Here is a 13,537-nt window from a genome sequence, read left to right on the forward strand (position 1 = left end):
ATTCGAAATATATTTAAAAATTTTCAGTTGAGCCAAAAAGTACAGAAAATTAAATTCAAAAAGAAAAACAAACAAAAAATCATGTATCCGTTTTAAGGATTTAATCGTGAATTATTATTTTTAGTTTAATATTATTTTTCTTTGTGTTTGTTCTAGATTATATTTTTGTATTTTAATTTTTTCTATTGCGTCTATTTAATTTAGCAAGAAAAGAAAAAGAAAAACTATATATTGTTTCAACTGTTATTTAGATATGTACCTACTGTATATACTTTTCTTTATTTATTATATCATTAGAATAATGGTAAATAAATATAATATAATAATTTAGCAAAGAAAGGAACAAAACTATAAAAAGAACAACAAAAAATCAAAGATTAGACGTTTAAAATTAAAAAGAGAAATAAACAAAAAGATGAAAATAAAGTAAATGATAACGAAATGAAAGTTAATTACATACATGTTTTCTGTTTTTTTTTTATGTTGACTGTTATTTAATTTCTGAAAATGAGAATATTGAACATCATTGTTTGGACAAACAGCAAGATTACTTTTGGATATATGTATAATTCAACTTTGTCGTGACATCGACCATCTTTCTGCGTTATAGGCGAATCTAGTAAAACGTTCACATGCAAAGCGGCATTCAGCTTTCTTTCACACAAAAATGAACGGTATCGTAAACTGGGGCCTGATTATGGGATTCGTGGCAAATCGTTTTGCTAGCAACTTTGCCATTTTAAATTATTGCTTTCGTTTGAGCCACCTTCGTTTTGAATTGGACCAATTAACGAATTCGAAGGCGAATTTGAAATGTCATAATGTTTGTTGGCCAGTTGAAATCCTAGACCTCTTTTGGCGGATATTGTAATTTTCTATAATTTATCCACAATCAAATTTTAAAATTCATTCATTCTCCTGGGCACCCGTAATCTTGAAGATTCCTGTGATTCCTCAAATTCCTCCCTTTCCGAATATAAATATACACCATATTTGATACTATTTTTTATTAAATAAATCACCGCAAATTTCACAAATTTAATCAAAACCAAATTAGTGGAAAGCGGTCAAACCAAAAGTGTCAAATCACTGGAATATAGAAAGAACTATTTTTGCTTCGCCGTGAATTCGTTAATAAGGAAATTCGATGTGAGTAGAAATTGAAAGGTTCATGGCTTTTGATGACGACTCTTGCGATGATATAAATTACAACGAAATTGTTAAAGAGGACGAAGATAAAACCGATTTGTCAATTTTATAAAAGGAAATCGTCAGGCGATCGTATTAAAAATGTTTGACAAGATTGTTCTAGAGGTAAGCATGTTTGTTGCTTTAGAATATTATTTAAAAATAGGTGCTTTCGATGGAAAAATGTTAAATCCCTTAAACTTTGGAAACGGCCACCTTTGAGGGATGAGTTAAGTTATCTTTGGTGCGATGTTTAAGGCTCCATTCAACCGCAAAAACCAGTTTCTAAAACAGGAACCTTCTTGGTACAGGAGCTTTATTCAATATGTAATGGAAAATTTTATTTTTTGGTTAATAGCTACGTAAATATTATTTTTTTGAGGGTCATAGCGATCATTCCGTTTTTTTTTTAACTTCAAAAGAACTCAAATAAATTTCTTGTTTGTTGATTGGACCCAAAAAATAAAATTCTAATATTTCTTGTTTTGTAAGATAAAGAAAATTTTAAGTTTTGTTAAACTCTTAATCCAATCATTTGGAAAAGGTTTGCGTGTCTTCGCCTCTAACTTGCAATCCTAAAACTCAAACACATTTCAAATTCAAAAGCATATTTTCTTTGTTTTTTTTTTTTAATTTAAGTATCTAAAAGGTGTTATGTCAAAATTGGAACAGACTCAACCGAAACCTTAGAAACCACCACAGGACTCCGACAAGGCGATGCATTGTCATGTAGCTGCTTCAATATTGGTCTTGAAAGAGTGGTACGCAACACCAACGCCAATACAAGTGGAACCTTCTTTCCAAAAATCCACACAATATCTTGGAATGCTGATGACATCGACATTATGGGAAGAATCAAACGAGTAGTGACGGGTGCCTTCTCTAATATCGAGTCTGAGGCTAAGGAAATGGATCTTGAACGAGGACTTGAAAGTAAGGCAAGTTTCTAGTGTCTTATTGGCTAGCTGCCAACAAATTACCTTCCAAGTAAGGCAACTTAATTGGAAAGCTGACTGGAAAGTATGTCAAAAAAAATCTCCTTAACTATCAAGTGAAGTCAACTTATGTCAAAATGACAATTGATCATGTTTTTCCATTCAACTAAAAGCTGAACATTATTACTCTATGATTTATTTATTTTCTGCACAACTTCATTTAATGCTTTCTGTAAAAAGATTCCTGGTAAATTCGGAAAAGAAATAAGTAATATTTGTTTACAATACAAAAGACAAACTGTGATGGACTTGTAGCTTGCCTGAGGAGTGTTTTTTAGACAATAATGTTTTTGGTAGTTTTTGTACTATGAATATGAAGTAATGGTTTGCAAATTGAAGTTCTGAATTTGAAATTCATGACACTTGAACAAAACAAATAGTTACCTTCTTCAAAGTTTACGTTCAAAGGATGAAGTTGACTGCAAACGTAGTCCTTATATATATTGTCTGAACCTAACCTACTATGGTCTGGTAGGTCAAAACGTGACTATTGGCAGGTATAACTTCGAGGTCGTAAACAAACTTGTCTATCTGGGCTCTGCTGTTTCTTTGGCCTAAGGGAAGTACCAAAGAGACACTGTACAAAACCTTAAACATCCCAGTCTTGCTGTATGTTGCAGAAGAATGGACCCTCTCCCAGGCGGATGAAGGATCTCTTGGTATCTTCGAGAGGAAGGTTCTGCGTACGATCTGTGGTCCGCTTTGTTTCGACAGGCAAAGTAACATCTGATCAAAAAACTGTGTGTTCAACGCTTAAAATGACTAGGTTATATCGAGCGAATGGACATCGAAGCTAACGCCCGTAAGGTATTTTACGCCAAGCCTGAGGGAACAAGAAGCAGAGGCAGGCCTCATCTCTGGTGGTATGATCAAGTTGAGGCCAACGCACGTCAACTTTGTATTCGAAACTAAAGGCAGCAAGCTAGAGATCAAGTAAGATGGCGAAAGTAAGAAAGCTCAATGCGCTGTAGCGTCAACTGTAAAGTAAAACTAAGTTAGTAAAAGGTGTTATGTAATATACATTCAAACCAACTGAGGAAAAAAGAAAAGATCTTAACATACACAGATTCCCTGAAGAAATGTTCCTTAAAGCTGGAAAACCTCTAAGTAATCTTTTTTATCTATCCTACTCTTCAGGCTGCGTTCCAAGTACATAGATGGAAAAAGGCATTTGTCCAGCAGAAACCCAAGTCACGTTTTGCATACAAGGTCATGGAAAGGTTTCATAATGGCCGGCACTACGGCTTTCGTAGCAAAAGATCCAATTGTGATCTGACGGGTTTATCCCACCGAACAGTGGAACATCGTTTTGGAGAAAGTAAGAGTTTGGCATCTAGCTCTCTTATCGAAAATGCTGTTTTGTCGAATTCCTCCTTCTTTGGATCAGAAATTAACTTTAGCACCGTTCAATACAAGTATTGGATGGACCTATTTAAATCTGAGAAACCCAAAATAAATGGTGGTATGCCTTAGGGCTCTGTTCTGTCTCAGATGCTCTTTCTGATTTTTATTAATGATCTCCTGTCTGAAACTTCTTATCCATTTACTTATGCTGAAGATAGTAACTTCTGCTTTTCATATTCATTTTTAGATTCACAGCCCTACTCTTCATAAATTCAAAAGCAATGTAGGATAAGCTAATTCAAAACTGATGACCTAGTAGACAGCAGTTTAAATGGGTACTCAAAAATCGAGTAGAATGTAATAAGTCGAAAAATCAATGCTGCCTACTGTCGTTAAAACATAATTTACTTCCTTTGCCCCTAACAATGAGTGGCACTTGCGTCAAGGAGACGGAAAAACTCGAAACTTTCGGTATGTGTATCACCCCTTGTGGAAGGGGCACATACGCGATATCACCAAAAATGCAGCAAGATGTTAGGGCTTTTCTCGTACGTTTAAAGCTTAAGTATAATTCCCATTACTGGGTTAGTGCTCCTGCAACTTACATAAGTCTCTTGAATAGTATTAAACGTACTCGTAGAGCGTTCAAATCATTTACGTTCTAGGAAAAGTATCCATTTGCATTCCTCCCTTTAAGCAATTCAACTGTAATACACGCGCCTCCAGTGACGCTCATCAGTATAAAATCGAGCCAAACGTCGTTCTGAATGTCACGTACAGACCTCGTTCTTTGGCCATGCTATGCGAATGTGGATTGCTTTGCCACATTCTGTCGCTATTCAGTCAATACGATTTTTTTCGTGCGTCAGAGTTCGATACTAACCACAGGAACTCTGCATATATCGTGTTTTATCGTTCGGTTAAAATCGTATAATGTGCAATTAGCCATTGATCCGGTTTATGCCGTCCGGTTTTTTGCCGTACAGTCAAAACCGTGTATTGTGAAACGAGCCTAGCTCTGTTTTCTTGCAAAAAAGCTATTGGTAATAATTGTGTTGCAAAACACAGTTTCACGTATTGGCTATACACATCGGTAATCCAACCGATTTTAATGTACGGTGTGGCAGTATAGTGAACTGTTTTAGAGAAAGCTATAAACCGCGACAAATTAAATAAAGTCAACCCCATCTGCAGCACTGGACACCTTACTCTACCTAACACCTCTTGACATATGTAATTAGCAAATAACAACAACATTAGCCATTCCGGAATTCTTAGGTATTTAGAATCAGTTCCAAAGCACACAGACTACACCATCCCCCAGCTGCAATTCGACGGAAACTTCCAGATTTCTATACCTTCCAGATCTTTCTGGGACGGTAGGGCATTCAGGAAGACGAGTCAATCTATTTTTATACAGATGGTTCAAGATGGTGGTGGTGTGTACTCTGAACGATTGAAATTAAGTCTCTCATTCCGCCTTCCCAATCATTGTAGCATGTTCCAAGCAGAACTTTTGGCGATAAAAAAGTCTTGTTCTAGCTTAAAGAAAACTTGATACCACCATTTTCCTCCATATCTTCTCAGATAGTTAGGCCGATATCAAATCTCTGGATTCTGTCCCTACAAACTCTATAACTGTCGATCATCTCTAATGGAGATGGCACAACAGTTTAATATTCACCTTTTCTGGGTGCCGGGCCATAGAGACATTCAGGTAACTGTAAAAGTCCCCGCAAACTGCAGACTTTTTATAAGCCAATAGTTAAGTCAGGTCGGGTTGAAAGTGCGCACACCGAGCCGACTAAACAGTTTGGTTGGTAAAAATTGCGCAGACTATCCAACAGCCAGCCAACTATTCTCGAACATTGGCGTCGGAGTACTCTTTTAAACTTTTTTTTATAAAGCGCAGGTCTTTTTTCGACTTCTTCAATTAACTTTTCGACGGAACTTTCTACAATCAACAATTGTGGTTTGGGCGACGCCATATTCAAAATACACGCCCACGACGCCAAATCACAGAACGAACTTAACTATCGGCCGACAGATTAGTTTGAATGTAATCGGGTAGCCCATCTATCTTTTTTATCGGCCGATACTAAATGGCTGTAGTGAGCGCCAATGCATTCCTCTTCATACTGATTAAGAAGCCGACCAACAGATGGAACAACTTCACCATGTCAGGCCATAAGAAACATCTGGCCAACACTATTCCAATTCCATCATGGACAGCCACTTTAACCTAACTTCGTGTACGAGGTATGAAGTGTGGTAAAGCTGTCAAATTACCAGCTTAACATTGGGCAGCCAACATAAGGGACTTCACTCGCAGTCAACTTCATGCTTTTAGGGTACATTTTTATCAAGGCAACTAGTTAGTTTTTCAAGTGTCATGAATGTCAGATTCAGATCAAATCTCTACTTTAAGTTCATAGAACAAAAAGTACCAAAAAATTACTGTCTTAAAAACACTCCTCAGGCAAGCTACAAGTCCACCAACATTTGTATTTTGTATTGTAAAGAAATGTTAGTTATTTTTTTTTTCAAATTGACAAGGAACCCTTTTACACAAAGCATTAAATATAGTTATGCAGAAAATAAATAAATCATAGAGTAATTAAGTTCAGCTTTCAGTTGAATAAAAAAACTTTATCAACTGTCATTATGATAGGAGTAGACCCGACTTAATAGTTAGAGAGATTTTTCTTGACTAACTTTCCAGTCAACTTTCCAATGAAGCTGCCTTAATTGGAAGGCAAATTTTTGGCAGCTGGCCAATCAGATACTTGAAACTTAGCTTACTTTCAAGTACCTTATGTCGCCTGAACCTGCTCATTTGTTTAAACTTGTATTAGTATTGGATATCTGCCAAAAAACATGTGTTTCGACAGATCTCAAGAATAAATTATATACAAAATGAAGTTTCCATACAAACTATCGATATCATCTTTAAATCACGCAATATCGATAAAACATTATTTTGTGCAATTTTTATAAAACAAAACAAGTCTTGAATTGATCTTTTTCAAAAGCATAGCCCTACAAGATAATAAATTTAGTGAAATTGCTTTTTAACCCAATTATTATAACAACAATTATATTTTTATAACTTTCAGAAATTGTCAATTTCTTTAAACAAAATATCGAACTTTGAACAGCTCTAACTCTAACCCACCGATAAAATACAAAATCGAACATTTCGAAATTTCCAATTGGATGCTGGATGCATTCGATGGACTTTTGAATTAAAAGTTTCTTGTTCTTGTGATAAGAACAACAGCAACAAGAAATCCAAGTTCAAGTAAGTTAGTCTTTTCTAGGATTAGCTAAAGTCAGTTAAATTTAACAACAATTTGATAAGCTTATCATAATTAAATTATATATTCCCACCTAGATGAATATCACTTTGCACATTCTAACTTATTTCGCGTTGATTGCGGCGTGTTTCGGTGCTTCTTTTTGCACCAAAGACGACAAATGCGACGAACCTATCGTGGATGCCGCCCGTTATGACAACTATCGGATGTACTATGTCGACATAGACACCTCAAAGCATGTGGAAGTCCTCCAGAAGTTCGAGGAACTCAGTGACAGTTGTATATTCATGGGACATGCCAGAAACCCGGGGCAAAAACTTTCTATATTGGTTGCAGCTCACAAGGTGGCTGATTTTGTTGACCTCCTCAAGACATACGAGATGAAGTATAAGGTTCTGGTAGGTTTTGTATTTTTTGTAACTTCGAGGTTTTCTTATCTCTTCTTGATTGATCTTCTTCCACGCAGTCATATAATTTCCAAGAAAAAATCGATAAGAACCTGAAAGAGGTACTGCCGAAGGGCGTTAAGGTTGATAAATTCGACTGGAATCATTACTTCCACTTGGAGACCATATACGAATGGCTCGAGAAGCTGTCCAAGGATTATGAAGAGGTTACATTACTCGATATGGGAAGCAGCACTCAAGGCATTCCGATGAAAGGAGTGAAGATTGCGAGAAATCCCAACAACAAGGCGATATTCATTGAGAGCGGCATTCATGCCAGAGAATGGATAGCTCCGGCTACAGCCACCTACATCATTGATCAGTTGCTCACATCCAAAAATCCGGAAATACAGAAACTGGCAGATAATTACAATTGGATTGTGTTTCCGTCAGTTAATCCGGACGGCTACAAATATTCTTTTGAAAGCGATCGCATGTGGAGGAAGAATCGTCAGCTCTTTGGAATTTGCCGGGGTGTGGATTTAAATCGAAACTATCCATTCCACTGGAACGAAACTGGATCTAGCCCGGATCCGTGTCGTTATGATTACGCTGGTCCATCTGGAGCGAGTGAGATCGAAACACAGAGACTGATAGAATTTGTGAAGAACAATGCCCATTCGGAAGTAATCAAAACATACATAGCTTTGCATTCTTATTCCCAACTGATTATGTTTCCATATGGTTTCACCCCGGAACGAGTGAGCAACTACGATGATCTAAAGGCAATCGGCGAGAAAGCCAGTGAGGCAATAAAACAAACCCATGGAAAAATCTATAAGAGTGGAAGTCTTTATGAGACGATTTATCCATCGAGTGGTGGAAGTAAGGATTGGGCTCATGCAACGATGAATATACCTATTACGTTCACCTTCGAACTACGAGGACCCCCAGACAGTTCGGACATGTTCATACTTCCAGCTGAACAGATTCTACCAACAGGTGAGGAAGCATTTGCAGCTATTCGAACAATAGTTAATGAGGCAGCCGCAAGAGGGTACTACACAAAATAGGTATCTTGAATGAACATAATATACACAAAATAAACTGGCGTGTGATTTATTGAATATAATTTTATATTTTAAACTTTATTGATTCAGTCCTTCGACCTTATGTCATACAAAATTATAAATTAAGGCCTTCATTGAAAAATTTCTTTTTATAAAAATCCATAAGTAGGTACTTCAAATAGAGAATTGAATTTGCTGTAAGAAAATTGACTTTGGTTAGTTTTGTCTTGAGAACTAAGGCCCATTTCCTTTCTGGATGAAGTACTTGTTTCCGTGGCCTTATTTTCCTCCACCCAATTGTACAGTCACTCTCAGTCATATTTGTACAGGATTCAATAAAATCGTTGATTTTTTAGAAAATTTTAAATTTTAGAAAATCATGTTTCTTGTTCTTAAATTCCAAAATAGCAGAACATTAAAAAAGAAATGAAAATGAACAAAGATATGAAAATAAACAAAGAAATAATGGAAGAAAACTTCTAAACAATTAAGACGAAAGGTTTATGTTGCGCCAAATTAATACAAATTCGAAGGTAAGTGTATCTACAATTAAAAACCATTAAACAAACAATAAGAAAGTGAAGCACGAGAGTTATGGATCATAGAAGTCAATCCAAAAGTGCGACAGAAAGTTCGGACACACTAATCTTTGCTGTTTCTTTCGTGTCACGTGCTAATAGAGTTGAGATTTCCTATTTATATTGTATCTTTTTAATAAAATTTACTAACTTCGACGACATTTACAAACAATTAGTTGGTATTTATACGTTAAAAGTCGGAAGTTAGCCAAGATTTAAGAATTGAGATGGTGACCAAGTATTATGCGGGTATTTCGGTGGAAAAGTTAAGCAAACTATGTTCCTAAGTTCCTCGTCAAACCGTCTATTACCAGATAAATAAGCAGAAAAAAACAAATCCAAGCGAAATGTTCCACGTTCAGGGCGACCACGCAAGACTTCCAAGAAAGAGGACCGTTTAATAGTCAGAAAGCTTAAAGAAAATGTGCTGAACACAACAAAATCTTCAGCAATTGAAGTAAAAAAATAGTATGAAATTGATATTTCAGAAAAAAACTAAGAAATCGTTTGAAGGATGCTGACTTTGCTACTTACATAGCCAGAAGAACACCCGAAATGTCCCAAAAAATAATCTTTAACGCCTGCAGTTTGCCAAAGAATTTTTACTCAAGCCTTCATTATTTTGGTAAAAATATTGTGGACTAATGAAAGCTGTTTAGTACCACGGATCAAAGTAGGAAACTTTTTGCAGAAAAAGGAAAATGCAAAGCAAAGTAGCACATGTGTGTACGAGTAGTGGAATCGTCATGTTTTGGGGATGTGTTTGCTTTAATGTCACCGGAGACTTTGTAGCAATCGATGGAATGATGAACAAACAACAATATTTGGATATTTTAAATAACCACACTTTTAGTTATGGTGATAAATTGATTCGACAGTCGTTCATTTTGCAATAAGACAAAGAATAAATAAATAAATTAGGTGGCGCAACAGTCCATGAAGAACTTGGGCCTAGTGACTTACAACTCTTAGCCATATCTGTGTGCGAGTAGTAACGTTGTCAGAGATGGAACAGACCTACAATTTAATAATAATAATAATAATAATAATAGACAAAAATAAGACAAAGAATAAATAAATAAATTAGGTGGCGCAACAGTCAATGAAGAACTTGGGCCTAGTGATTTACAATTCTCAACCATATCTGTGTGCGAGTAGTAACGTTGTCAGATGGAAGGGACGGCTAATTTGAGAAAGCACTTTTTCATGACAAGAATTACTCTTGGATGATTTGTCAATTAATCGCAAGAGGCAGTACCCGTAAAAACGTTAAGTGACACAGGCAGGGATTGAACCCAAGACCCCTTGCATGACAGTCCAACGCACTAACCATCACGCTACGTGTACTATAATAAGACAAAGCACCTTGTCAAAAAATCCAAGATGATAACAAAAGGAACTGGGTGTAAATACATTAGATTGCCCACCTCAAAGCCCCGTCTTAAACATATTAGAAAATTGTATAGAAATATAGGCCCATATAAAGCGAAAAAGGAGTCCATGCTTGACAAGAACGCGTAAAGTGACAATCGCTGAGGTCGAAAGCCTTTGGAAGGAAATTTCTCCGCCAACTCTTCAAAATTTGGAAAAATCTATACCAGGCCGATTGCAGAAATTTTTGTTTAAACTCATTTTTTTCCATAATCATGCCTATTACCGATGTCGTCACGTTATTTCGAGGACTCTCGTTTTCTCTGTCGTGTCGTTTTTTAAGTGGCATTCCATAAGTTCTTCGACGCGACGAAAGTAACAAACATCTGTCAAAATGAAATTAAAGCCTAACTACAAATCATTGTTTTCCGTTGATTTCCGTTTGGGTTTAACCACTGTTCATATCTAAGCAAATTTCCTACAGCATCTTCCAGCGGAGATAAAATTTGCAATTGATTTGGACCTCCTCCAGTTGCCTTTTGAAGTGTTTTTTATTTTTTTTTTCACTTTGAACTTCAAGTCGGCCCAAACTTGATTAAAGCAAACATTAAAATATTTTTTGCATTAATGAAATAAGCGATTCAAAGCTTTTGCCAACCGTCTCCATCTCTTACTGTAGGATCCTTCCTGTTCAGCTGCTCAGCTATGGAATTCCATTTTATGTCAGTTTTGTTGATTACTTTCAAAAATCTCCTAGCTAACTGCTCGTTGCTCTGCATTAGCTCGACGAGGGCCTGGAACTGATTTTTATTTGTTAATTTTAACTGCAAATGTGAACAAATATTTTGTTTTTATTTATCGCAAATAAAGTACTAATAAATTCCATAAAATAAATTATTTAACAAGAAAACTTACAGTTTTGCGAATTTCTATTCCGTCGTTTTCTTTTAATTGTCGTCGTTTCCTTTCGTCTTACAGAATGCTGGATGAAAGCGTTTAACACACTTGACGTTTACACAAGACAACAAAACGAGTGACAAAAGTTGAAAACGACTTATGGAATGCACTGTGTCGTGTCGTATTTTTTGCTGCCGTTTACGACATCGGGATGATAGGGATGAATATATGTATTTTGTCAAAATACTTTTTCCACCACATATTTTTCAGTTGCAGAACTATAACATTGAATTTAATTAAATAAAGTTATTTTGAAAGCTCATGGCCTTAACATTATTATGCATTTTTTTAAAATATTTTTTCAACTGATAAAAAAAAAAACATTTGAATAAAAATGAACAACATTTTGTTTGTCAAAATAATTTTTCCGACCATTGTAAATGAATGTCATTTTTTATAATTATTATTATTTGTGTACGAATATGACTGAGACTGAATGTACCTATATCTTGTTGAACCTTTTGTTTTTCATTTATTTTTCACCAAGAAGCACCCGCATCAAAAACAAGGCCTAGATGCCGATTTTATATTTCATGAAGCAGTAAATAGAATTTTCTATAGTTTTTGAGATTTCGATGTTGATTTATTTTCGTGGGGAAATTGGTTTCGTCTTTTCAAATTTGGGGTTTTCTTAGTTTTTGCCGTTAGCTATAGAAAATTATAATGATGGCTATCTTCAATTAATTCTTTAATAAATTTGTAATGTGAAAAGAAGAATTTTTGCAACAAATAAATCGTTTAAAAAGTATAAGCAGTGTAAAAGTTGTCTATAGTGAAACTATTTGTGTGCCGTATATTTTTTTCGTTACATTCAAACAAAAGCCGTTAATTTAAATTTAAATTCAACAGATTAACCTCATAAAGCGCCCAATACACTATACAATCTATCGTACCGACTTGAGTTGTACCGATATCGGTAGCGATATCGAACGTGAGCACACACACATACGACTAGCTCACGATTTGATCAACTGTCAAAATAGTTCCTCATTTTCATCTTCTATTCTCCTACTTACTTGCTGCCAGTCAAAACAAAAACATCGGTTTCACGGTCGTCACATACGTTACAAACGGTACGATTCTCATCAAAGCAGTCGTATGCAACCTCTCGTTTTCGCTCGATAGCATTCGACCATGCGATTTCAGTACAGCGGATACTTTGTATTACACACACGATACAATTATCGCATGCGATTCAACTTTTGTGCGATAATCGGTACAATAATTGTATCGTGTATTGGGCGCTTAAGATTACAAAAAATGTTTTGCCTATTCTATACAAACGTTGCATATTTTTTGGTGATAAATTCGAAACTTTTGGTTTGGTCTAAAAATGATTTTTAGTTTAAAACCATTTAAGGGGGTCATTCCATGTGACGGCCTGTATTTTAAGGAATTTTTATGATTTTTTTACGACCAGTAAATAGATACAACTTTATTAAGTTTATTAGCATTTATTAATATGTTCGACAGTATAAATATAAAATGTGTTGTGTGAACAACTCCACCTCGAAAAAATGGGATCGCACTTCCTCTATGATTCTGGCTAAAACAAAAAAAAGTGAACAGCATTTTAAACTGTGAGCCTAAATGCATGGAATGAACTATCATCAAAAAAATACATCAAAAATTGGACTTTTGGGAAACATTTGAAAAATAGGCGTGAATTTTGTTTTTTTTTTTTGTTTTTTTGCTATAAAGAAATCGAAATTTTTAGTATTTTTTCCTTGTCGATAATTCATTCCATGCCTTTACATGTGCTGAATCCAACCCATCAAATTCCAAGTCATTCGGTCAAGCTGTTTTTGAGATACGCATGGGGAAAGTTTGAAAAACACAGTTTTGAGAAAAACTCGTTTAAAGTTTAAAGTCTCCTTAACTATGATACCTGGTTCATAGAGTATTCCTTCTTCTTCTTCTTGAAACTCTTTCAAAGAAGATTGTTCAGCTCTTGAATCAATTCTGGCTTGTTTAACGGGTTCACTTACGCGCCACTCAGAACGTGAGATTCGCTTTTCATCACGTTTCTCAACATAATGGCCTTCGCGGCCTATAGGGCATCCCATAACCCTTGATTAAAAATTTCGTGAATAACTTTATCAGTAAGTCCTTTTCCACCGATTACTTTATTTGTTTTATCTTTTTTAACAGCCCAAATTTTAAAAATCCCTTTACTACCGTATTTTATACATATTAAACTAGCAATTTATGAAAAAAACAACGATTTTTTGAACCCATCACATGAGATGACACCCTTAAAATAATTCTGATGATGTTCCATTCTCAAAAATTCTAAAGCAATACTTGGTATAGCAATAAAATACTTTACAA

At 35.4% G+C, this 13,537-nt stretch overlaps 2 protein-coding genes across 3 annotated transcripts in view; both read left to right on the top strand.

Annotated features, from left to right (window-relative positions):
• The window catches only part of LOC129943148 (gamma-aminobutyric acid receptor-associated protein), a 351,335-nt gene that overhangs the window by 54,956 nt on the left and 282,842 nt on the right, over positions 1 to 13,537 (top strand). The gene's annotated exons all lie outside the window — the stretch shown is intronic.
• On the top strand, positions 6,682 to 8,381 carry LOC129943139 (zinc carboxypeptidase-like). 2 transcript variants are annotated; one of them, XM_056052392.1, is made up of 3 exons: positions 6,682 to 6,828; positions 6,922 to 7,242; positions 7,311 to 8,381. In XM_056052392.1, the coding sequence occupies exons 2-3, from the start codon at positions 6,922 to 6,924 to the stop codon at positions 8,301 to 8,303; spliced, it is 1,314 nt and encodes a 437-aa protein (XP_055908367.1). In that variant the 5' UTR covers positions 6,682 to 6,828; the 3' UTR covers positions 8,304 to 8,381. The 2 variants fall into 2 exon arrangements, with proteins under 2 accessions (XP_055908367.1, XP_055908366.1); XM_056052391.1 differs by having other exon boundaries at positions 6,712 to 6,858.

The sequence above is a fragment of the Eupeodes corollae genome, chromosome 1, assembly GCF_945859685.1.
Source record: "Eupeodes corollae chromosome 1, idEupCoro1.1, whole genome shotgun sequence".
Classification (NCBI taxonomy): domain Eukaryota; kingdom Metazoa; phylum Arthropoda; class Insecta; order Diptera; family Syrphidae; genus Eupeodes; species Eupeodes corollae.

What these genes read in the sequence shown, in the direction of transcription:
- LOC129943139 (XM_056052392.1), top strand. Translation starts at nt 6,922, where the DNA reads ATGAATATCACTTTGCACATTCTAACTTATTTCGCGTTGATTGCGGCG. An exon ending in AGATGAAGTATAAGGTTCTG is followed by an intron (nt 7,243 to 7,310) that starts GTAGGTTTTGTA and finishes TCTTCCACGCAG; the next exon opens with TCATATAATTTCCAAGAAAA.